Here is a 25,424-nt window from a genome sequence, read left to right as displayed (position 1 = left end):
ACACCTCATCATAATTCTTAATTCCAAATATTTTTCCACATTTTATGAAGTGCTTGAACCAAATATTCTATAAACAAATAATGTATATTGACATAACAGTATATAATAGCACAATAACATGTAAACATACTACACTTATATACAATGGATAGTTGTCTTTTGTAGTGGGAACCTTTAGAATTCCTCAATGCAAAAGTTACTAGTGGGTGATGTTTGCAACCAACAGAACAGTCTATTAACTTTCCATGTGCAACAATGATGATTAGATCTCACATTGAATGAACCTTACACATGCAGTATATTTGTTTTTTCTGTACTGATGGACATCCTAAATCTTCCACGTTGTGGCATGGGGTAACCATCAAGTTGCCTAAAAACCTCACAAAATGTATACTCTTGGTATACATATTAGTATGTGTCTGATTTAGTTATTTACCTATCCTTTTCCTCAATGTCAATTACCCACATGTCAAGATGTGTAGAGAAGCTTCCTACAAGGATAACTTCCAACTATTCTTTTGCTGGAACTTTTGTCCACCTGTTGTTTGCATCATTACCAAATCAAGATGAACAATTATAGATGTAGAACCATTGTTGATCAACATATTGCAAGGTTTCCTATCAATAAATCCACTGATTGTGGACTGGTGTTTTTAAATAATGAACTTATCTCATATGGGGCAGATGGAGCATTCTCAGTTGAAGTTTGCTCCATAAATTTAGCTTATTTTTGTTTCCTGATGTCTAGTTACCTTTTTGTTGCTTCTTGGAACTGGATGGGCTCAAAGACTTATCATTAGGGTATTGACTCTTTGGTGTATTAACATCTGTTGATTCTTCATTTTCTTGGCTGTAATAACCATGATTTCCACATTTATAACAGTTCACTTTTACTGGCATCTTTTGGGTGAAGTGGTTATTCCGTACAGGCTTATCTGCAGTTCCTGGTAATATGTCCTTTCAACTTATACATGAAACATCTGTTATCTTGTGTTTTATTTTCTTCATTTTTTGAGTAGTTTTCTAACTAACACTTTCAGTTCTTCTGTACTATTATCAGGAAGACTTGATGTTTTAATACTACTTGATCTTATGATCTGGTAACCTTTAGATGATGTGTCTAGTTGTTAATCTGTGAGTAAGGTATTCAAATTCCATCACTAATTTGGAAGGTTTTTTCAGAGATGTGCACTGACTTTGCTTCTTTCTAATTCACAAATCCTCATTTGTTATGACATCTGTAAATTGGTCACTTTCCAATGAATCCATTATCTCACAAGGAGCATCCAGGTAAGAAAATTGGGCATCTTTTTTCATATCTTCTGAAAGTTTGGCTAAGATCTCTTCCTTCATCCATACCCTGCTCTGAATCTCTGTTTAAGTTACTTCTTTTTATAGTGTATCACTCCAGACCTGTTGGATAAGTTGTTACAGTTCACTGCTGGAAGGTTGCTTAATATTGTTAAAGCTGGTCAGTAAGACAAATAGAATTTTGTTGACTTTTCTACCTGTTCAATCTGGAAATTATATTGAACTAAGCCTAACACCTGCTTTCCCTGGTACTTTTCTGCCATTGTTTGTTTTTCAGTTGGGTGATGATAAACCGGTGAGCTAAATTCTAGAAGTATCCTGGTTAAAGTAGTCTAGGAAGGTATTGCAATCATAATTGGCACAGCAGTTGTACTAACAGGCAGTGACAGATTAAGGCTTGGGCAGTTTGGGTGATCACCATAGGCACATGGTCTAAGGGGGGGCCCATATAGAAACAAAAATTGTTAATTTGGATGAAATTTATAAATATCTTGTTATGTTAACTCTCAATACGAGCTGAGTCCCAGGGACCAACCAAGTGACTATTTTGTGCTAATATATAGTTTTAACACTATAACTTTAATGCAGTGTATTTATCTCCACAAAATATGGCAGATGTTTACTAAACATTACAAGTCATCTGTACACAAAAAATGAGTTTTTTAAATGAAATATCTTTACTAAAGATTTGTCCATGAAATATATATTCCTTTTTTTACTAGTCTGAGTGCAAAGTAATACTTATATTAAGATTAGAAATACTTTTCTTCATCTCAAAGTCTCAGATTTCAGTTGTATAATTTTTAAAACCTCCTAACTAAATTTCAACCACTATTGAGACCATTATAAGTCATAAATCACTGACAAGTATGCAGCCCATGTTATGTTTTCGAATTACACTTACAAGTGTACCTCATAAAAATTTCTATTATATTATTATTTTTATTCATTTTACCTAATCTATCCTTAACAAACTTAAAAGGTTGATCAGAGAACAAGGTTTGAAAAATTCAAAGACCGGGGTGCTGAAGTATGTGAGTATAGTTCAGTTCAGAAGAATATCTGGGTGTGCAACTGTTGCCATGGTGATGGAGATGCAGAAAATACCATACTATCATCCAAGGATAAATTCATAACTGGAGTATTTTTCATTTTGGTTGACCAGCTTATCACTGCATTGAAATACCATCTTGATGCATATAAGGATGTTGCACCAAATTTGGATTATTTTCCAAATTATCATCCCCTTCGTATCAAGAAATCAGCAAAGCCACAAAATGTCTTGTCCGTTCTTTTCCAAATGATGTTGAAACTAAGATAGTAAATGAATTGATCCAGTTTTCCACATTGGCAACTTCAGAACTTCGACATTCATTCACACAATCTGAACCAACAGAATCAGTTGAGTTCAGAATGTTCCTCTTTCTCCATAGGCATACTCTTATCCAAGCATTTCCTAATTCTGAAATAGTGCCGAGAATATACTTATCCATGATGGTATCAAACTGCAGCGATCATTTTTGAACTTGAAATAAATAAAAAGTGAGCTCGGGAACAGAATAGGACAAAGCTGACCAAACAGTCTGTCTGTTATGAACATAGAATGTGACATGTTTTGAAAGCTGTACTTTTTGAAACTCATTGATGAGTTCAGTTATAATAAAGCCATAAGAAGACAATTCTAGCTTTATATAGGTACATGCAGGTTCTAATCAAGTTGTCTTTATGATCATTCATGAGTGAATAAAATGTGTTTGAACATGTTTTTGGTTTATCTGTATTGTTTCCAGTATTACAATGCTATGTATACCATTAAAATGTTCTCACATGTATATGCTTAACAATATAATTTTGACATTGAAGTTGACTCAGTTCGCTAGGGATCAATATATCTATGATGGGAAGGCAGGGCCTTTTCTTCTCTTGCCACTCAAGGCCCAAGCCACTCTTAATCCGCTGCTGGCAACAGGTGTAGACCAAATAGGTTTTCATATTCTATATTTAATAGTAAATTTTGTATTCCCTCGTTGATTTCTTTCTGTTCTTCAAACTTCTTGTTGTAATCCCTTTATATATCCCCAACAGTTTTGTAGATGTTGTCTGTATACAGATTTATATTTGTTCTAAATTTTTCATTAAACACTTTTACATCTCTCTCTTTTAATACCTCTCTTAAATACATGTCTCAAATCTATTTTTTTTTAGATTCCCAGAATTTTACTTTGTCTCTCTTTCTTATCATTCCTTTTCTGTGTCCTTCTTGACATTTTACTTTTTTATCATCTTTAGCAAAGTTTTGATCTCAGTTTGTGATCAGGTTGTCGTTTTGAGATTTAGTCAAAGTTCTATTTTATTTTCACCAAAATAAACCCACTTCTGGCACGAGTGTTCTAATGTATTCCGTCATTGGATGGATTCTTTAGGAGTATGCCTCCCACTTACTAAAAATCAGGTTTTGATACTTGTGGTGGATAGAGCACAGATATCCTATTGTGTAGCTTTATGCTTAGCAACACTAACCAGTCAACCAACTTTTGGATTATTTAATAGAATTAATGATAATGAATTAATTTATTTCTTTTATAACATTTGCTACAGACTACAGTTACTGACACAAATTATAGGCCTAAGTTCATAAACAATGTGCCCCCAGTGGCACAGCAGTATGTCTGTGGACTTACAATTCTAGAAACCGAGTTTCGATACCCGTGGTGGGCAGAGCACAGATAGACCATTGTGTTTCAATATGGGCTGCAACACTACTTTTACATATGTCTAACTTGCAAAAAAACTTAGTTGCAGAATTTTCATGATAATAAATTTAATAATTCTCAGTACTAAATTCTTCACAGAGTCTCATATTTAAATTGTACACTCGTTTCCATGTGCTGCATAAAATTTCCAGATTTTTCTTGGTATTGTGTCACGTGACCTGTAATAAACAAAAATCAAATTCACAACATTAAAAATATAGTATAAAACAGTACAAAAGATTACTAATTTCATCTTGTTTTATAACCTGAATATAATTTCATTATAAGGTGAATAAATTGTTATAGAAGGTCTAGATAGTGTGCTCTCTTAAGAAATAAACATGAATAAATACTTTCAAGCAGTGTATAGGATTAACTTTTACAATTATCATGTGGTTCTTTGTTTGATAAGTCATGAAAATTAAGTGTATTGTTAGAAAAGCTATTTTTTATCAAACATGTAATTTATGATCAGTTGACCAAATGGAAAGGAAATACTGGATGAAAAAATACTACATAGTATCACACATATTTTGATTGAAAATTTTTTAAGTGAATTTGCTTGATTTTATGTACTTTTCATTTTTTTTGATAATACAGTAAAAAAAAATTATAAGTTTCTTAATCTGTATATCACTTATTTTTATTTGCTTGTCAAACAACAATAAGTATGCTAGTAAAATAGTCTGCTTGTTCATTTTATAGATGTTTTCTCATATGATGAAGATGACATGGTTGAAGATCCCAACCTAGCTAAGCATCTAGCTCATTTTGGAATTAACGTAACTCAAATGGAAAAGGTATTAGGAACTATATTTTATTGTGTGTTTCAATTTAGATATATTATTTTAAGTTAATGAGAAGCAGGTGGTTGCTTGCACCAACTGCTTATGTTTCAAACACTGAGCAACTTAATGCCATTCCTGATTTTGAAATTTTGGCAAAATTTGAAAATAGTTTATTTTCATTAAATAAGAAATTAGAATTAACCTTTTCTTGACCAGGCACTTCAAGTGCACACAAGCAACTCAACTATCAAAATTTAACTAAAACAATATAGTTTTTCTTTCTTTTATTTCAACAATTTTTTACTGAAAAATATTATTAATATTTTAGCATTATGTAATGCTCTAAAAATATATTGATAAGAAGGTTCCAGAGTTTCTGTTTAAAAACTATTTACTAAAAACTGGAATAATAGAAAAAACATAAATAATTGTTAAAACATAATTTTTCAAGTGTTCACATGGCATCGTCTGCATTTATAGAATGAAATCACTTGTGAATGCATCTATATCTGAAATACAAACACTTCAAAAATTTACATGTTTTGGTCAATTTGCAATTTATAAAGAAATAAAAACTACTCCGTGACATGGTATATATCTTGTATATCTTTAAAACTAACCCAAGTATTATAGTATACACTATACTTTATTCACAAATTTTACCTATGTACTCATTTTAGAAAATACTAGAAGCTGTTTAAAAATTATCTTTTGCTGATCTAAGCACCTACTGGGGCAAAGTTCATGATAGCACTCTATAGATTCAAAACACCAATGGTAATTTTGTAAAGTAAAAAGCAAACTAATTACTTCAACAAAATAAATAAGCCACGATAGAGCTAGGTTATTTAAAGGAACATGATCAAAAGAGATTTCTGTTGTTGGATTTAAAATCTCGGTTAATTAAAACTTATGCAATGAAGAATTGGAATTTTATGGCACATGGACTGTAAGAAAGAAAATAATCCCATCTTTCAGACAATATATTTATGACTGTTAGCTTTAGAAGTTTTAAAATTGTGAAACAAAAACTTAAGTTAGTTGAATTTTATAGCTCTTGACACCACCAACTTCAAAAATTACTGATTTCAAACTGTTTGAGCTAGAAAACAAGCAAGACATGTACAGAGACCACATGTATTGAGCTGTTTTATCTGCATAGGGGAAAAGTTTAAATATTTCTACTCCAAAATAAAATTACCTTCGTTGGAAGTGGGCGGGGGTATTGGAATTAGTGTTAGTAGTTTAGATTAACATTAGACTTAAAATTTAATTTTAGCAACAAGTTTGTTTTTTTTTGTTTTTAACCGACAAGGCATTTGTTTTCAATAAAATTTAATAGTTATCATTTGAAAGTTGTTTAGTAATAGATATCTTAAAGTAAAAATTGTATTTATATTGACTTTAAATTGGATTACAATTACACATAGTTACTCATTTACTATTATTATTAGGCTTAATGTTAAATTTTTCAAGTAAGATTTTTGGTTAAAGATGGGAGTATGCTTATAATATTTATAACATATATTATTATTTATATATATAGAGATTAGTGTTGAATATTTAATATAGTAAGCTTGTGAAGTTAGATCGAACTTGTTACACATTAGTACTAACAGTAATACTAGTAATAGTATGTTAAATATAATCTTAACTTCATTACAATTAAAATCACAATCAATATAATTATCAGCTATGGTTAAAAATAGTCTGGCTACTAAGGGTTCTCAGATGATAAAGTGTGATACATGCCAGGACAGTGTTTTATTTATAAACTCTGGGTTAAAGTGTACATTTAGGGAGGCTAGTAGCCAGGATATACAATTTATTTGCAGAGAAGTTGGAGGGTTTTTTGGTTTGAGTTGCAGCAGTGGAAAGGGAGAAATGTAAATTGCTTGAAGTGGTGGCAGGGCTTGATGAAGAGCTTCTGAATGCAAAGGGTACAGTTGATAAACAGAATTTCAAGGGAGCGAAGAAAGGAAATAGGGCTAACATCTTGGAAAATATTCCATTTAGGGGCAAGGATGGGCTTGGGTTTAGGTTAAGCAACTGGTTCCAAGCACTTGCTAGTGATGAGGGGGAGCAGGTAAGGGAAACAGATGGAATCACAGGGGATGATAGTGTAAAGGATAGGAAAGTTATAGTTGTAGGTGGCTCTCTGATTAGGTATGTAGATAGAGTAGTATGTGGAGGAAATAGGAGCAAAAGAATATGCTTATGCTATCCAGGAGCAGGGGTACAGAATAGAACCAGAGAGATAGTTAAGAGTGCTATTAGCAATGCAGTTTTTGTGGTACATGTTTGGGCTAATGATGTAAAGAATTATAATGGCATTTAAGGAAATGGGACATAGCTTGATTTTGTCAAGGATATTGCCAAGAATAAATTGTGGGGATGAGATACTAAGTAGGTCACTAGGATTGAATGCCAGGCTTAGATCAATATTTAGGGATGAGCAATAATAGGCTGATTGGATTTGTGGGATAAATGTAATGGGAAAGTTAATCTTTTTGGAATGGATGGCTTACACTTAAACAAGGCAGTTGGCATTAACTCAGCTGTAGTGGTAGATTTAAACTAGGGCTAGACAGAGGTGAGGGCTATGATAATAGTAAAATAGTAAATATAATTGACAGGAAAACATCTACAACAGGCATAAAACATGAATGTATTTTTAAATCTCTGATTAATCATTACTATTGTAATGCTAGGAATATTAGAAATAAAATTGATGAATTCAAAGCAGTTGTGGAAACTGAGGATTTTGATATTATGGGTGTCACTGAGACTTGGTTGGATTTGAACAATTTTGATGAGAGAATTTTTTATTGATATACCGGGCTAGAGATAGAGTACTGAAAAAAGGGGGAGGAGTAACTTTATATCTGAGGAGTGAGTTGCATCCTGTTGAGTTAGTACATATTATAGAAAATAGCACTGAGGTTGAGTCAGTTTGGATTAATCTTAATGGATCTAAAGGGAAAAGTCTTGTAATTGGAATTTGTTATAAATCACCAGGCTAGAATGTGGAAGTTAATGAGAAACTGTGTAATGAGATCAGAATGGTAGTTGAAAAAGATGTTGTTATTATGAGAGATTTTAATTTCAGGGGTATTGATTGAGAAAACTTCTGACAGTGAGGTTTTTGGAAATTGTTCCGGATACTTTTATACACCAACTGGTGATGGAACCTACAAGAGAGGAAGCTATGTTAGATTTAATATTAGCATCCAATGTGAATATGAGACAATATGTAGAATTGAAAAAGAATAGTACCCTGACTCCAGATTTCAGGAAAGTTAATTTTGATGGAATGAAACATGATCTTGCTTCTGTAGATTGAACTAAAGAGTTGGGATGGGGATCTTGAACAGATGTGGGAAACATTTAGGGAAAAATTCATATGCATACACCACATGCATATTACTTACAGAAAGGGCAATGAAGTGGAATAAACTTTTATTGTTTTAGTAAAGGATTAAGAGATCACATTTGGGATAAACATAATAAATTCAAGAAATTTAAACTTACTGGAAATAATAAGGACTTTGAGGACTATAGGAAATCAAGAGAGTTGGTTAAAAAGGAATTTAAAAGGGCAAAAACTGTATATGAAAGAGGGTTGGCTAAGAAAGTTAAATCAAACAATAAGAAATTCTTTAGGTATATGATGAGTAAGCAAAATGTTAGGATAGGGACTGGGCCTCTTAAAAATGATAGTGGGGAGCTGATCTCAGAAGATTATGAAATAGTAAACTTGTTAAATTATATGTTCTCTTCAGTTTTTTATGAAGGAAGATACAAGTATTGTACCTCAACCAGAGCACTTAATGTATGAGAAAAATATTGATGTAATACAAAAATATTTTAAGTTCTGAAATTGTATGAGAAAAGTTGGGACCAGACAATTTTTATCCTAGAGTTTTAAAATAATTTTTAATGCAAATAACATGGGTTTCTTAATGTCATAACTAGACACTATTTAGGAAGTTTTAACCAAGTTTTGTGCACTTTGGTTAAGTAGTTTCAATGTGAGATTTTAAAAGACCAGCACTCTCTCACCTCATATGTAGTTAAGAACCATAGTATTTATGAGGAAATAGTAAAAAAGGCATTTGCCTATTAAACTCTAAGACATTCTTAAATTTATTTAAATTTTTATATAATTATAAGATTATTTGTTTTCGAGACATTTATAAATTCTGCTGCAAACCCAAATAAATGTGATGCATTAAACTATTGAATGATCATTTTATTATATCATTAACATGATATAATTTTTTTTAATATATATAAAGTGATTAATACTACTATGAGGCCTGGTTAAAACATTGGCACATCTACCATTCTATTCAACAGCTGAATTATATGTATAACTGTTAAATTTACATTCTGATAAGGTACTTTCCCTTCACTCACAAGATTAGATTTTCTTGTTTTGTGCTACCCTCTGTATGCAAACTTTTTCAGAAACGCATACCACAAGCCTTCATCATCTCAAAGTTCCAACACGTCTCTTGTGCAAATCATCATGCATCACCTCTCCACCAATAGGAGAAAACTACTATCACGTGACGCATGTGACTCCCTTTACATGCCACTGCCGAACTATCACTTTGACGTTTGGCAGAAAATGCAAGCACTATAAGATTATGGGGAGAATGGGTGGGAAGTGTGAGTGGAGGGAAGTATATCTGTCAGAGGTGGTTCAGGACCTTATCGCACAACAGGCTATCGAACCAGCTCCATTAGGTTCACGGGGGTTTTAGTCTCACCTGTTTATGGTTCTCAAGTGGACTGGGGACTGGCGTCTTGTCTTCGATTTATCCCGTCTCAATCTGTATGTTCACACTCCTCACTTTACCATGGAGATATACCTTTCTCTTCGGTGGGCATTTTCTTCACATCCTGTGGTGGAGCAATCCTATCCATATCTTCGGTTTGTCCATCGGGGGGGTGGGGGAAAGGTACCAGTTTTATGTCTTACCTGTCACACTCACCAGGTCTTGGCCAAAGCAGTGCAAGTGGGGTGGTTGGTCAAATTGGAGAAGTCTTTCCTTTGTTCTACCCAATATCTTATCGATTTGGGTGTTTTCTTCAACACCTATCTCAGTCGGTCCCAACATTCTCCTCTCTGGCTCCATTCTATTGAGCTGGCCATTCAGAAAGCCCTGTCTGTTCTCTCACTTGCATCTTGCAAGGTTCTACTGCTTTTATGAATGTGGTCCTTCATGACCCCTCCTATACCCCTGGGCAGGGCCCATATGTGGTTTCGTCAATGGAACCTCACCCAGGATTGCTTTGATACTTCTATATCCCTTGTAGATGATTGGTGCTTAAACAGGGCCCACACATCAGTGGGGTATGGCTTCCTCCTCTGCAGCCAGATTTACATCTGTTCACAGATGCATCCCTTCAGGGCTGGGGTGCCTGGGTGGAACACCAGGAGGTTTTTGGTTGTTGGTCTTTGGAGGAGAGTTTTCTTCACATCAATGTTCTTGAACTCCTGGCTGTTCATCAGGCTTTGGATAATTTTCATACTCTTGCCAGCTGCTGGCTGGTTATCATCCATTCTGACAATTCTTCCATGGTGGCTTATATCAATCACCAAGGTGGCACCAGGTCAGATCCTTGTGTTTTTGTACTATGGATCTTTTTAATTGGGCTCACACACATCAAATTCGTTGGATGGCGTGTCATATACTAGGTGCTTTCAATCTTGTAGCCAATCCGGACCAGATTGCATTTATCCCATGGAGTGGTCCCTGCATCCTGCTGTTTTTGGTAGCTCTGTCTGCATCTGAGCACACCCCATATTGATGCCTTTGCTGCTGCCTTCAATCACAATTTACCTCAGTTTTGGTCCCTAGTTCCCCATCCTCAACCCTTGGCTATCGATGCCTCAGCCAGGATTGGTTTTATATGTTCCTTTATGTTTACCCTCCCATCTGTTTACTTCATCAGGTGGTTTCCTTCATCCATGCCACTCCATGCACAGTCCTCCTGATTGCTCCTTACTGACCCACTCAACCATGGTTTCCTCAACTGCAGGTGGTCCATCCTTTTCCCTTCCGTCTCGACCTGCTCCATCAACCACAATCACTGGCGCTCCATCCTGCACAGTCTGTCCTCCATTTTCATTTCTGGCTTTTGTCAAATCTTTTGTGAGGAGTTCTTACTTCTCTTGCAGAATAACTTCACATTTAGCCTGTTTTATTCACCTTTCTTCTTTGGCTGTCTATCAACACAAATGGAACATCTATCTCTCCTGGGCATTGACTCAGGGTTTCCGGGCTTGTCACCCAATGGTTGCCTGTATCTCCAAGATTCTCACCTGGCTCTTTGAGAGGGATTCTTCAGTCTCCTTGATTTCGAAGTTTTTGGCAGAGATATCCGATACCTTCTGTTTTTCCCATTTCCGCAAGGTCTTTGCTTCCCCTGTCCTTTCCACGTTGATCCATTCCTTCCAGCTCTGTCGACCACTGAGGCATCTGTTGCTTCCAGACTGAGACATTAACATGGTCCTTCATGCCCTCACTTTGCCTCCATTAGAACCTCTGTCTACGTGTTCCCTGTTTCACCTCTCTTTGAAGGCGTATTTCCTCTTCTTCCTGGACTGCAGGCATCGTAGGTCAGATATTTTTGCCTTTGACATTATCAGGACCTTCTACCACTCCTCCTACCTTAATTTTTATCCGGAATGTACTTTTCTTTCCTTAAACCTCGAGAAGGTCAGTCCTCCTTTTCCCCTATCTGCCTATCCTCTATATCTCATCTCCACCCTCATCCTGATCTGAATAGACTCCTCTGTCCTCAGTTGTTATATTGCTTGCACTGCTTCTTTCCAGGGTCTTCGTTCCTGCCTTCTTATTTCTTTTCAACCTTCCTCTTCCCATGATCTTTCCTTGGTTACCCTGACCAGTTGGTTTTGATGTTTGATCCAGTTGGCCTATACCTCCTTGTCTCCTTCCTAGTGTGATCTCTTTCACGTTTCCTCACATCAAATCTATCACCTTACCTTCTCCCTCGCCTCTCGTCTTCTTTGGCTATTGGATGATATTTCAAGATCAGGCATATTGATGTCTCTCCACACATTCATCTCCCAATACCTACACCACATCACTGTTTCTGCTTCCTCGGGGTATCGTCTGCCACCTGTGGGTATTTTACAGACTTCGGAATGGTTGTGACATGAGGAAAGTCCTTACTAATGCTTTCTTTTCTTTCAGGGGCATCTGCTTCAGCTTCACTGTGGATCCCTCTCTATGGTGAATGGTACCTGACCAGGTATTCTGTCTGTACTTGGAATGGGTTCCACATTCACACACATCTTGCTATCAAATCTGCATTGTAAGCCATGTTGATTCTTATACGTTTTTCCATTGCTATGTTGCTCACCCTTGAGATGGGGTGTTTCACATGATCACTAGAGTGTAAATTCCTTGTGATAATTGCTTCATAATATGTCATTACTAGAACGTATCCACCCATGGACAGTATGGGTAAAGCAGAAGGGGATTGCTGCCCATTCCTGCCATGCCTAGATCAAATAAATTGTTGTGGAATGCTTTTAAAAATAGGGTTTTGTGATCACCCATTGCACTCTCTTGGGTGTTGCAGTCCATCTGGACTCTCAACTGTACTTTTTCTCCCTTTCTTCCAGTGGAGTATGCGAGTCCTTACCAGTTCCAAGCCGCTGGGGTGGTTGACTATGGAGGCAACCTGCTGGATGGGTTCCACAAAGATGGCTATAACCATTCAGTTCAGATTAGGATGGTGGTGTTCTGCTGGTATAGAGGGAGTTATAAGATCCTCCGGATGAGTAACTAATTCGTGGAGTTGAAATACCTGAATGCAGTTCACCCCTCCAATTGAGTGCCCTCCTCCTACTCTCGTGTGAATCGTGGATTTTGGTACCCAGCGAGTGAGATTTTGAAGATCGAGTGAACCAATTGCATAAGTTCTCACACAGGTTTTGGAATGTCCATCTTCCCCTCTCAACTTGTCTTCTGTGTTGTGGGTCGCAGAAGGTGTACATGGCATGTTTCTGCTTTTGTTCTGGGTTCCCTCATTATTTGACAAGGTTCTTAATGACCTGGGGTCGTTTTGGGATGGTTTCATGCTGTGGGGGTTGAGTGCATGCGATAGACTTCCCATGGATTCTAGATGACTCATTCCAGGATTCCTGACATTAGACTACCTTGTGAGTTCCTGGGGTCGAATTTTAGGTTCTTTCCTGACTCTGGGACTTGAAGTGAAGGCGGTATGATCCTCATCCTACCCTCGTGAGGATATCCGTACCCAGCGAGTAAGGTTTTGGATGTTGTTGACTTACCGAGTATGATCCTTTATGCCCACGCCACTCTACACCCTGGGGCACTTGTCCTCTTTCCATCATGGGATTGAGTGATTCTAATTTCTGTTTAAGATCACATTGCTAAACTATCCTCTCTTATGTGGATGTACTCCCTTCATGTTCCTGCATGTCTGGTCCTCCTGATCATATATATGTTCATGGCAAAGAGATGCCTGGCTCAGATGTGGTGCAGTGCCCCTCCTCAAATCATCTGATCTGTTCATCTCATTGTGGGGGTATCCCCCGTATGTTTGCAGGGGATACGCCTGTGCTTCTCTTGCACCAGTCCCTCCTCCATTTCAATGTGGGATTCAATATAATCTTGTGAGTGGAGGGAGAGTTATAATTTACCTATTTGAAAATACTTCACTCACACTTCCCACCCATCTTCCACACAATCTTATAGTGCTTGCATCTTCTGCCAAACTTTGAAGTGATAGTTCTGTAGTGGTGCTTAGAGGGAGTCACATGATAGTAGTGCTCTCCTATTGGTTGAGAGGTGATGCATGATGATTTGCATGAGAGATGTTTTGGAACGTTGGATTCCAACAGTGGAATGATGAAGGCTAATGGCATGCATTTCTGAAAAAGTTTGCATACAGAGGGCAGCACAAAACGAGAAAAGCTAATCTTGTAAGCAGAAGGAAGAACCTATTGGAAATACATTTTCATTTAAGAAAATTATAACTTGCAGCAAACTTTTTGATCTGTAAGTATCAGTATTCAGAAAAATAAAATGAAAGTTCATGTTTTATAGTTCATACATAGCAAAAAAAACTATCAAATTTTGAAACTAACAACATTTATTGCATTTTAATTTGTATGGCAAATCACACTTGTCATATGAGGCTCATTCAAGGTTTTAACTACAGTTGTAACCTAAAACAAAAACTTGTATAACAAAATTTAGAAACGTAGATTTAGGTTTTCCACTGAAAACAGCTTTTAAACTGAATATGTAGGATGCAGAACTATAGTTAAACATATATTTACATGTATTTTGTCACACATTTATTTTTTGTTCCTCCTTATATATATATTTAAACTTGTTTATAGTGTTAAATGATTTTAGTTATTAGTGAGAATAAAATTTGAATTAGATGTACTGGACTATTTCCACCACAAATTTATATGTTCATATAGTTCAACAAATCATCAAATTAAAAACATCTGTGAGATCTTGAACTTTGGTCCTAGTTTCTTTCAAATGACTGGCTTTGTTTTTCACTTTTGCACATAACATTAAAATGAGGCTGATTGCTACATGTAAACAAATACAAATTCTTTATGCCAAAAATTTTTTTACTTATAATTATAGTTTCAATACTTTTAGCATACAGAATGAATAGGCAACTGTTTATTTTGCAATGATCACTTTAAAATTTAATAAGTAGACTTATTTTGTCCAAAGCTAGCTAATACTAAAAACATGGGTCATGGAGACTAGGAAATGGTAGTAAATTTTGTGTTTTGTCATCCTGGGTGTGGAAGCATCAGGAAATTTCAATATTTTTTACACATAAAAACTGAAAAACGTTGGGAACTTTCATTTGATTCAGTGGTGCTTCTAGGACATTGATGGCAAAAAATAAATTATTATAAGTGCCAAAAATTGCATGTATGTTAACTGTTTCATTTAGCACATCAGTCTGCATATTTTATGCATAAACATTGTTTTATATGCATTGATCTTTCTGTTTAGCATTGACTGTGATGGAGTATGAAGGTATTCCTAACAGATTATGTAAACAATATCTAGGTTCCTGCCTAAATGGAGCATAAGGCTTCATCTTGTCTTCCTAAAACAAATCATAGAGGCCTGTTTTACTACAGGCCAAAAGTAAAAGACTTCAAAAATTGCTATTTAGAAATAGGTTATTTCCATCACAACAATTTAATGCATTAATAAAATGATCCCCAGGTCAGTACTCAATGAACGAATGCATAATATCCTGTTTATATTATGTTGTTGGCATATTTGTGTAGGGAAGATTTGAAAGATGTCAAAATGAAAATGAACAGTTTTATTATTTTGGTAAACCTGTCAGTTGAAAGATATAAACAAATCTGTACAGTTTTGGTGAATTTTTATTTCTTGCCTATATTTATTCAATTAAATGTTAAAATACTTAAAATAATCTTAATAAAAAAAAATCTGATATTTTGTGTACGAAATCCTTGTAATGTTTATTTCATAAAGATTTGCATTCTGTATTAAATTTTATAGTATGAAAACTATAAGAAGCACAAAATGGTTATGAGATTGGTCCCTGGGACTGAGCCCATAGTGAGAAAGTTAATAAATATTCAGCATATGAGAAGCTTTCTTGTTAAAAAATTATTCATTTTACAACACCAACATTTGTCTTCTGTGATTTGAATGCTGAAATGGATTATGTTGTTTATGATGTACTAGTGTTTTTGTGATTTAAGTTAAAATTTGAAAATGTGATCATTATGCACCATTATAAATAATGGATAAAACTGCCTTTGTTGTGCTGTGCATCTTCTGACAGTGTCAATAATACAAGAATGGGGTTACCTGTCATATTCAAACTTCGCAATATGACCTTTAAGTGAACTATGACTTATCATACAACCTATTTGGCTTTATTAAGAAAGACGTGAATAATGTCTGGGAAAAGTCAAGGAAATTCATTCTGCCATAGGTGTGAGAACTATTTATTTATATACTTCTGTGTTTCAGTTATGCTGAAAATCTGTTATATTTATCAATTTCAGTCAATATTTTATTCCATAATTTATATGAATTACTAGTAAATTTATTTTTATGAAATAAAAGTGTTACACAAATACTGTATCAAAACACAGATAGATTATGCATATACAGAGAGATAAAATTCAACAAGTTTGTAGTTAAAGTTCATTTGTTCACAAGTGATAATATCAACATAAAGGACGAGCTTAAAATGTATGGGTAAACAACATTAATAACCTTTACCATTTTTACTGACACACCAGAGTTAAGTTTAAATAAAAAAAAAAATTTCATAAAAGCCAAATTGTTAAAACCTGCCATATATTTTGACACATTCTAATATTTTCTTCAGTGGCCTAGATGGACCAGTAGGGCCCTTGTTGTCCTTAAATTTTATGTTACTATCTTTACCTGTTGAAGCAGGTACTTAGTCACGTGTTGTTTTTTTTTTCAATTAACTTTTAGACTTTTGATCAGTGTTGTATACAATTTACAATCTTTCACACATATTCTAGGCCTACATTAATATATTTGAACTTTATTTTGGTCAAGATCAATCTCTTTCTAATTATTATTGTTTGTTTTCAGTAACAAAGGAGTTCTTGGATTTGTATGTGTTGTTTGAGTAGCAATAATTTTACTAATACACACAAATATAAAAAGCTTTTATGTCATCTGAATAGTTTTCTGTAACAGAACTTCTACCTTACCATACTCCCTAACCCTAAATGTCTTTATCTGGTGACTTTTCATAAAAGAATATTCTTGTAGTTTTCAAACAAACATAATACAAAAAAGAACATCAAAAGAAACTGTAAATAAATTTCCAGGTTTGTGACTTAAATGTTTTGTAAACTTTATGTTTGAATCACTTGTTCTCCACTATGAGAACTTCTGCTGGTCACTTTCTCAGAAATTGTAAGCTACTGCTTACCCCACTTTATTTATTTTACATGGACATAGATAGACAAGGATCTATTCTACCTAATCATTTTTAGCCATGGATTCCAACTTGATTCAAAGCTAAGATTTAGTTATTGACCAACCCACTTGCTGTGACATCATAAAAGGTTTGCCACACATGGTTGTTGAAACAAAATCACTGACATAAAAGGAAAGTCACTAATCAGATTGCAAATACTGGGCTCTCATGGTAAGGTAAGTGCATCATTTAATCACTTGCTCTCATTAGTTATAACTGCTTGGAAATGCTCTTGCATCATTAAATCATACAATCAGAATATTTGTTTTATCACATTGGTAGATCATGGCTAGTACTTAAGGTAACTCACAAAGGCCTTGTTTTTAACAATTACATTTTTATTGTTGGAATAGAGGTTTTTATTCCCAAATAATGAAGACACATGACAAAATATAGCACATTATAGTCTTTTTCTCCTATGTATCACCTAATTATAAAATTTAATGAATGTTATTGGCTTAAAATGAGACAAAAAGTTTAAAAGCCTTATATTGAAATGTGTTTTGATGCTCAGACTAGCCTTAAAACAATTTTTTTATACACTTGTGCATTAATTTTTTCTGTTAATCTTCATCTGAGAACAAGCTAGGTCTTTGAATTTCTTCCACCTCATCACTTTATTCTTCTGTGCCTGCTGTCAGATCATCTGGACTTGAACATCAAACTAGTTGATCATCAATTTGCCCACTGGGGCAAGCTTCCAACTATTCCCATCAGGCCCATTATGTACAGGTTGTGTTTTGATTGTTTCTTTCCACAGCTCAGCAACATAATTACTGCTCTTCAACTTCTGCTGTAGAGTAATTTTGGATCTATTTCACATCTTATTCCTTTCCAGTGATTAATCACTTATTCTGGGCATATACAGCTTAGAAAATGTAGCAAATCTAGCATTATTGCCATACCTTGTCTTGGGCATGAAGTACACATCACAAACAGATTCTTCTTTAAGTGAAGTTACTTCAGGAAAAACTGGCTCAGCTTGCCCTGATGCAGCAAATGCATTTGTGAATTCTGATAAAATCACTTACCTAGATAAATAGAAATCTATTTTCCTCTTGAAATTGTGCTAATCTTCCTGAGATATTTGCATGCAATCATCCTTGTGAAAACTCCAAACTAAAATTCTCATGATTCATGAGCTACTGCATTGTGACATATCATGTAGCATAACCCTCTACCAACAGAAGTACAACTGACCTCCTTGTGCAAATGCACCATCTACATTCATACTTGAAACGTTTCATTCTTTTCCTCAGCACACAGTTGTGCTTAGACAGTTACTTCAACAACTTACTTTGTATTTTCGACCTTTCAGTATGAATTCACAGATTAACATGAATTATTTTTTATGCTGTTGTAAGTATAAATGGTACTCACTGTTACCAGCAACTGAGGAAGCCTTGCCTATTGAGATCATGACAGCCATTGTGTATTGCAAAAGGTGCCATTCAGGTTGAAAATGCAATAAGAAGAACAGTAATGTCACATTTTCAACTATGTGTTGGGGTCCATGTTGCCACCTGGACATTCTTCAGTCCCTGCCACACATTTCCCTTCATAGAATATGAAGCTGAAGCTGAGGAGGACAAAATGAAGTGATTCTCTAACTACTGAATATCTCTTGACTTTCTTGCCTTACGTATGCCTTCTACCCGTTGTTTCCTCTCTTCTTCCCTAGTGCTGCACCTAGCATTTATTTCAGGTTCAATTTCCTCCTGCTGTTTTATGCCTTGTCATTCCTACCTTACTAGGTAATATGTAGACCTTATTGTTTAGATATGTAGTTTATTCTTCATTAACACATAACTCATAGGACTTAATGGTTAGAACTAGTTTGTTACTCCTTGGCTTGTACTACTTAGACTATATTGTTTAATCATAGGTACTTACTTCTTAATATGTACAATTTTGTATATCTTGTTCAGTCATAGTTCATCCATGTGTACACCTAGACATTGTTGGTTGGTCATATTTACTTATTCCTTACCATATACACATACACATTAATGTTTAGTTCCAGTTAGTTGCTCTTTCCTGTGTAACACATAGTCGTTGATATTTCATTATGGTTTATTACTTCTTCACATGTACTATTGGCAGATAATGCTTAGTTATAATTGATTTATACTTTGCCATGTATCTTTAACTATTAATGTTTGATTCTAGTTCCTTATTCATTACTTCTTTGCTTGTACACCTGGAAGATAATGCTTAGTCTTGGTTACTTATTCCTTGCCATGTATATATCCATATTAATCTTTTATTCTAGTTCTTACTCTTTAACATGTTCACTTAGAAGATAATAGATGATGTTGTTTTGATATAGTTCATTACTTTTTCATATGTACACATGGAAGATAATGCTTAGTCTTAGTTGATTATACCTTGTAATGTTGTTCTGCTTTCTCTTTGTTCCTCCTCCTCCTTCTTTTCTAACTTCCTCTATTCTCTCTCCTGTGCCTCATTTCTCATTTGTGGCTGTCTGTGCATTCAGTCTAATTTGTCCCATTTTCTTTACTTTTAATTTCCTCCTCTTCATCTCCTTCCTCAGGTCCTTGCTCTTTTTCAGGACTCCCTTTAAGGGGTCCATTTGGTTGCTCCTCACAGTTTTCCCAACCTTGTTTCTGTTACTCTCCACCTCCTCATGTCTCAGCTCTGTCTTCCCCTTCCCAACTTTCCATACATTCTGATCCACCCACACACTGCTTTTCCCTCAGTATGTGACACCCCATTATCATTGTATGTAGGGGATTGTTTGATACACCTCCCTGATCATGTAACTATCACTGTTTCCCACTCCACTCTTGTCAACCTTCTATCTCCATGTGCTATTGTATTGGATGTAATTATCACCTTGGTCTCTTTGTCACCATTTCTCTTTTATTTCATTACATTGTCACATATTCCTCCTCTTTCACAGGATGGTCCTCCCTTTATTTGTAAGTCCTTCTACCTGGGATTTTTGGGTAGAATTTCCTCCACCTTCCTCCTTCCCTGATGTCACAGTTGCCCTTCTTCTCTGCCCTTTTCTACTCTCTTTCATTCCTTTATTATATACTATCCCATTCCCTCTACTTGCCTGATTGGATTATCATTATGGTCTCCATGATTTTACCTGAGTCCTATCAAACCTCTAGCAGATGATGATGCTCTCCCTGGATGTGTGTCCTACTCCTACTTGTATTTGTGCACATTTCTACACCCTAGTTTCCTTTCACTTTCTCTTTACTGTTTTTCCTTTCCATTTTTTCTTGGCAGGGAATATGGTTGCTCCTTTCCTCCCATCTACCCTTTTTCAATTTTTCTTTCTGATGTTATTTCTGTTACGGACAGACACTCTTGCCCTGTCCAGGTCACACATTGTTTAGTCGCACTCTTCCTCCTTGTGGTTCCTCTCATTGTCCTATCATAACTGGGACATTTCCTTTACCTGGGCTCTCTCTCCGTACCTCATCATAGATTGGATTCACCAGCTTATACATCTTGTATATGTCCTTCTGATGGCAGATGTTCGAATGCTCTATTGAGTCACCTCTCTTCATCTCCCCACTCCCTTTTTCTCTAGACTAGCATGTGGACTACCCCACATTCATTCATCTCACATTCAACTATCTCCACCATCTGGCTGTCTTGTATCTTGTAGCATACAGACTTTCACCAATGGTTATTCTTCAATTCATCCTGCACCTGTAACAGGTGTGAATATTCATTTACTTTTTTTCCTTTTGGATTCCACTAGACAGCTAGTGTTGCCTCACAGAGTATACATACCCAAAATTCCGCATTGGGCCAGGTTAACAGAAAGTGCTTAAACCATCCACCCTGGCCCAATCAGTGCCCACTGTGAGATGGAGTGTTCTGCAAGACCACTGGAGTTCTACTCGTGGTAATACTATGATGTATTCCATAGTCTGATCCACACCATACCCAGTCCTATTGGGTCTAAAGTGTCTGACTGTAGAGGGGCTGTGCATATTTACTTATCACAAGTTAAATTCTCCCACAGCCGCTTTTGACTAATAGAGGTTAAGGAGGTGTGCACCCGAGGTACAGTCTGAATGAACCCCAACCTCACTACACTTACTAGCCATTCGACGTATTGTGTGCAAGTACTCGGATGGTCATATACCTATTCTGCTCATACTTGCATCACCATACAGGATTTTTGTCTCTTCTAATCCTGCTAAGGGACTTTAGTGAAGAGAACCCATCTAGGAAGCTTTTGCACCGGTCCGTGTATTGAGATTCTAGCTTTCTGTGTAAGAAGGGGAGTGATTGTATTGGAAGTTAACAACTCCCTTAACCCCAAGTTTACAGACCCCCCTTTCTGCACATGTCATGAAGTTTTACTGAGTTACATTCAAAATTTAATTAAGCACCTTTACTATCAATGTATGGCAATGAAAGTAATATTATATGTTATAATTTGGTTTCAATATTTTATATTATCTGTTTTAATTCCTTTATTTCAAAAGGAACTTAAAAAAACAACTTAATCTTTAGTTTTGTTGTTTCATGATGCAAAAGCACTTATAAGTCTTAGCATTTTGGCTTTGTAACTTAAGTAATTTTTCTAGTACACTTGAACTCAATATATATATACAGAAACTAGACTAATTGCTCTATTTACATATCCTTCCTTCAAATTCCTCAGGATAAGTTTGAAGAAAGGAAAAATAAATCTCTTGGCAACTCTTGATAGAAGATACATCCATTTTCTATGCATAGTCATATGATTTCACACTCAACTCTATTCATTTCTGTAGATGTTTATAGCCAGTAGAAAGAGCTAACTGTCAACTACAAATTTCCATTAATTATTTTCAAACTGGTGCATAGAATTTTATAGTCTTTTCAAACTACTCTTAGTATTGTTGCAGCTTACATCCTTCCTAGCATTTATCCTTGTTTTTCACCTAGAAATATGTTACATAGGCAGTTAAATGGTATTCAGGTCTTTAGTGTTATATTTTTAGTTAGGTATGTGTTACTTGTGTTTTCAAATGCATATTAGGAAGGTTTAATAATTTTTTTAAACATTACCCAAACTTTGCCTCCTTTCATAAGGCTTCGTTTAGTACACAAAAGCAACAACATTTTACAGAAGGCTAAAGTATCTGCCGATACCATAATATTGCCCGAGGATACCTGTGATGTGTGTTGCAATAAATAATAATGCTAAAGGACAGGAAAGGTAAATAAAACATTAAAAGTAAACTATATGTGGAAATTTAAATATTTGAAATTAAGAATATAACCAAAAGGGGATATTTTAAGATTATTTGATGAAAAATTAAAAGGTATGTATACTTTTTCTGTTTCTTGATTTTAAATATTTCTTTACACTATACATTGATAATAATACTCAAAGTATTCAGAGTCTGACTGCAAATAACTACAATACAAAAATAACAAGTATTTAATTAAAATAATCTCATTCTTTGTGTACAAATTACTTGTAATCTTGAACAAAATCTTGCCAATTGTTGTGAAGATATATTAATAAAACTCAGAGTTAATGTAAGTATTGTTGAACTGTGTATATCATTCTACATACAAACAAGAACTTAATGAGTTAAACTTGTAAATGTAGAGTTAATTGAAAATGTATTTCCAATAGATACTCAAGTCTATACATTTTCCCACTCTTCCTCCCTATTTTCCTGGTGCAACTTTATATGTGGCCTCATCAAAGAATGAAATATTTCAGTTGTAATGTAGAGGGTGCATTTGTGCTAGGGGTGTGTTGCATTCTAATTGATGGAGGGTTTTGCTACATGTAGTAGCAATTTCACAGGATTCACAAAAATTTTAAGTGTGAGTTTTCATAAGGCTGATTGTATTCAAGTCTCTCAGACAGATTAGAGCAATTTCAAGAGGAAAATAGCCTTTTGTGTACGAGTTCAATAACTATCGGAAATACATTTTCAATTAAGGAAAATGTTAACTTTTATACTCATGTGTATTACCCATAATTAGTTAAATAATAATAAAGTGGCAAAGCTGATGAAATGTTTTCTCTTAGTTTCTTAAACAAAGCAGAAATGTCTATAAGACATCTAGAATTTGTAGCACTCAGGCTAACTTCTATTCAGATAGCTGTTGAATTTTGGGGCATGAAAGAGCAAGAAAATAAATACCTCAGTGTTATTGAAGCACAATTATATTAAGGGACTCTGAAGATTTCTTAACAACATTCTCAGCATGTTAAATGAACTGATGTCTGCTTCATCATGTTGACATAGTGCTTCTTTTTCATGATTTCCCTATGTTATAAGACTAAGGAAGCCTCATATGATTTTACATGTTTTTAGGACAAAATGATGTTTTATCATATACCTAACTTTCTGTAAGCTTACTTACTTGATAATAAGTATATACACTAGAGAATTATATAAATTATAATGTATTAGCAGAAATGCTGCTTTACAGACAACGGTTTGTGCTAGTCATTACTAACTTTAATCATTGAAAAATTAAACAGATTCTGAATTTAGCTGATATTGTTATGAATGTATAGGAATAGTTATAAACCTACATTAATCCTCACTGTGAGCTAAGGTTGCATAACACAGTGCTCATTTCACAGAGCCTATATTTCCTTGGCTTGAAAATGTTTTTGTGAAAAATATCCATATTTCCTCATATCAGAATTCAGTTTCAACTCCATTATGCATTTTCAGCCAAACCTCTTGTTTGAACACTTACTATTTTGAATATGTAGGACATCAATTTACTTGATGTAAACACAAAGTAAAGCTTTATGTTTGAAACTGTGGTAGACTTATGAAGAGTTCTTTATTTTTTAACACGTGCTCTTGTACTTGTAGAAGGGAGGAGGGTGAAAGGAGGTGATGATCTGAGAATATGGTGTTTTCTAGAAATTATTTCTCCAACAACATTTTTTCTGTGTGTGTGTTCATGCAAAGAGCTATGTCCACAATCTTCTTCTGGCTGGAAGTTCATGAGGAGAGAACTGTAAGGCTTCCAAGCTTCTGATTCTGTTTCACCCCCTGTTTTTATCTTGATTCAAACATTGGTATCCTATGGATTGATCTACTGCAGAAATTGTCAGATGGTTTTGCATGTGCAACAGCTGAACTAAAGTTCTTTAAAAAGCCATCCAGCATTAACAAGATTCGGTCCAAGAACAGTGAACTAAACAAGTATATGTTCACATTGCCTTCAAATGTACTATTGGTATCTTGTAAAGTACTACAGATACAGGTTAGTGCATTATTGCCATTTCTTGTACTGATAGAACCAATGCATGAAATGCTGTTTTGTGTGTCAGGATATTCAACTCAAATAGTTAACATGTTGCTGCTGTGTAATTATAGACATTTTGGCTTTTCAGGTTCTTGCTGGATGTTTGTTGGCATAATGAATAAAATAGAAGTAGAACTAGATATACAGCTAAGGTTGCTTCAAGTAAAATATGTTTAAAAGCAAATGCAGGAACATCAAAATGTCTGAGATTGCTGGTTGAAAATTGCACAGTAAATTTGGACTCAACACACTGAGAGTAAGTTGTTTGTTAAATTGGCTAATGTATTTGTGGCATCATCTGGCTGTTTGGGTCAAACAACAATAATTACCCTTTTGTCATCATCCCTGTTGCTGAAATCCTGGACGTGGTTCTACAGTGGATAAGGAATTCAGGCTTGAAGTTGAATACAGTAAAGTTTGTACTCATGTGCACACAGGTGAAATTCCTCAGTCACACTAGGTAGAGATGGAGTGTACACAGGTCCTGCAAAGATCACAGTGAATAAAGACTGGCATCAACCTTTCAAAAAAACAAGAGCTCTGCAGTTTTATAGGTTTTGTGTCACTTTACTGACTTCTTGTGGGAAGTATTTGCAGAATAACTACACTGTTGTTTGTACTAACTAAAATTGAAAGCATTATTTGTGGAAGGAGACTATAATTCAATATTTAAGATACTAGAGCATGCATTATTTGAGTCTCAGTGTTAGTATATCAGAGATAACACTGGTATTAAAGTAATATAGTCACAATGCAAATTGAGGAGAATGTATAGTATCATGCTTTAATTGCTCCTGAATGCATGTGCTGCACAACAAAGAAAGAACTGTTTGAAGTTGTAATATTTGTTTAGCATTATTATCATTATTTGTATGGTAGGCAAAGGTAAATATTCCTCCATAAAACTCAACATTTTTCCTATAGCCTCAATCAAGATTCCTGAAAAAATTCCTCATGTTTTACTCTGACCAATTGACAACAGCAACATAACAGTACAGCTTCAGTGACAAAACACAATAGTCATTATACAGTTTCTTTTTACTCATTTTTCTGATTTTTCTTTTTAATTTTCCCTTTCATTTCTTTGCTTTATTTTCTTTATCTTCATTTCCTTCCCAAATTTTGCCTTTTTTCTCCTTTTCCATGACCCAAAATTCCAAATTTTCAAAATCTATAATTTTTTCTGTACATGTTGAAAAACTATTTGCCCCTGATGGTAGGAAACTAACCATTCATATGGGCC

The 25,424-nt window shown here is 34.9% G+C and overlaps 1 protein-coding gene across 2 annotated transcripts in view; it reads left to right on the top strand.

Annotated features, from left to right (window-relative positions):
* The window catches only part of LOC106464967 (ubiquitin carboxyl-terminal hydrolase 5-like), a 206,504-nt gene that overhangs the window by 76,789 nt on the left and 104,291 nt on the right, over nt 1-25,424 (top strand). For both annotated transcript variants that reach the window (XM_022392775.1, XM_013925142.2), the window contains exon 7: nt 4,770-4,864. In XM_022392775.1, the coding sequence (XP_022248483.1) occupies nt 4,770-4,864 (95 nt within the window). The remainder of the gene's footprint in view (nt 1-4,769; nt 4,865-25,424) is intronic.

The sequence above is a fragment of the Limulus polyphemus genome, unplaced genomic scaffold, assembly GCF_000517525.1.
Source record: "Limulus polyphemus unplaced genomic scaffold, Limulus_polyphemus-2.1.2 Scaffold1796, whole genome shotgun sequence".
In the NCBI taxonomy this organism is placed as follows: Eukaryota; Metazoa; Arthropoda; class Merostomata; order Xiphosura; family Limulidae; genus Limulus; species Limulus polyphemus.
The sequence above is the reverse complement of the archived record's forward strand: the minus strand, read 5'-3'. Positions and strand labels throughout refer to the sequence as shown.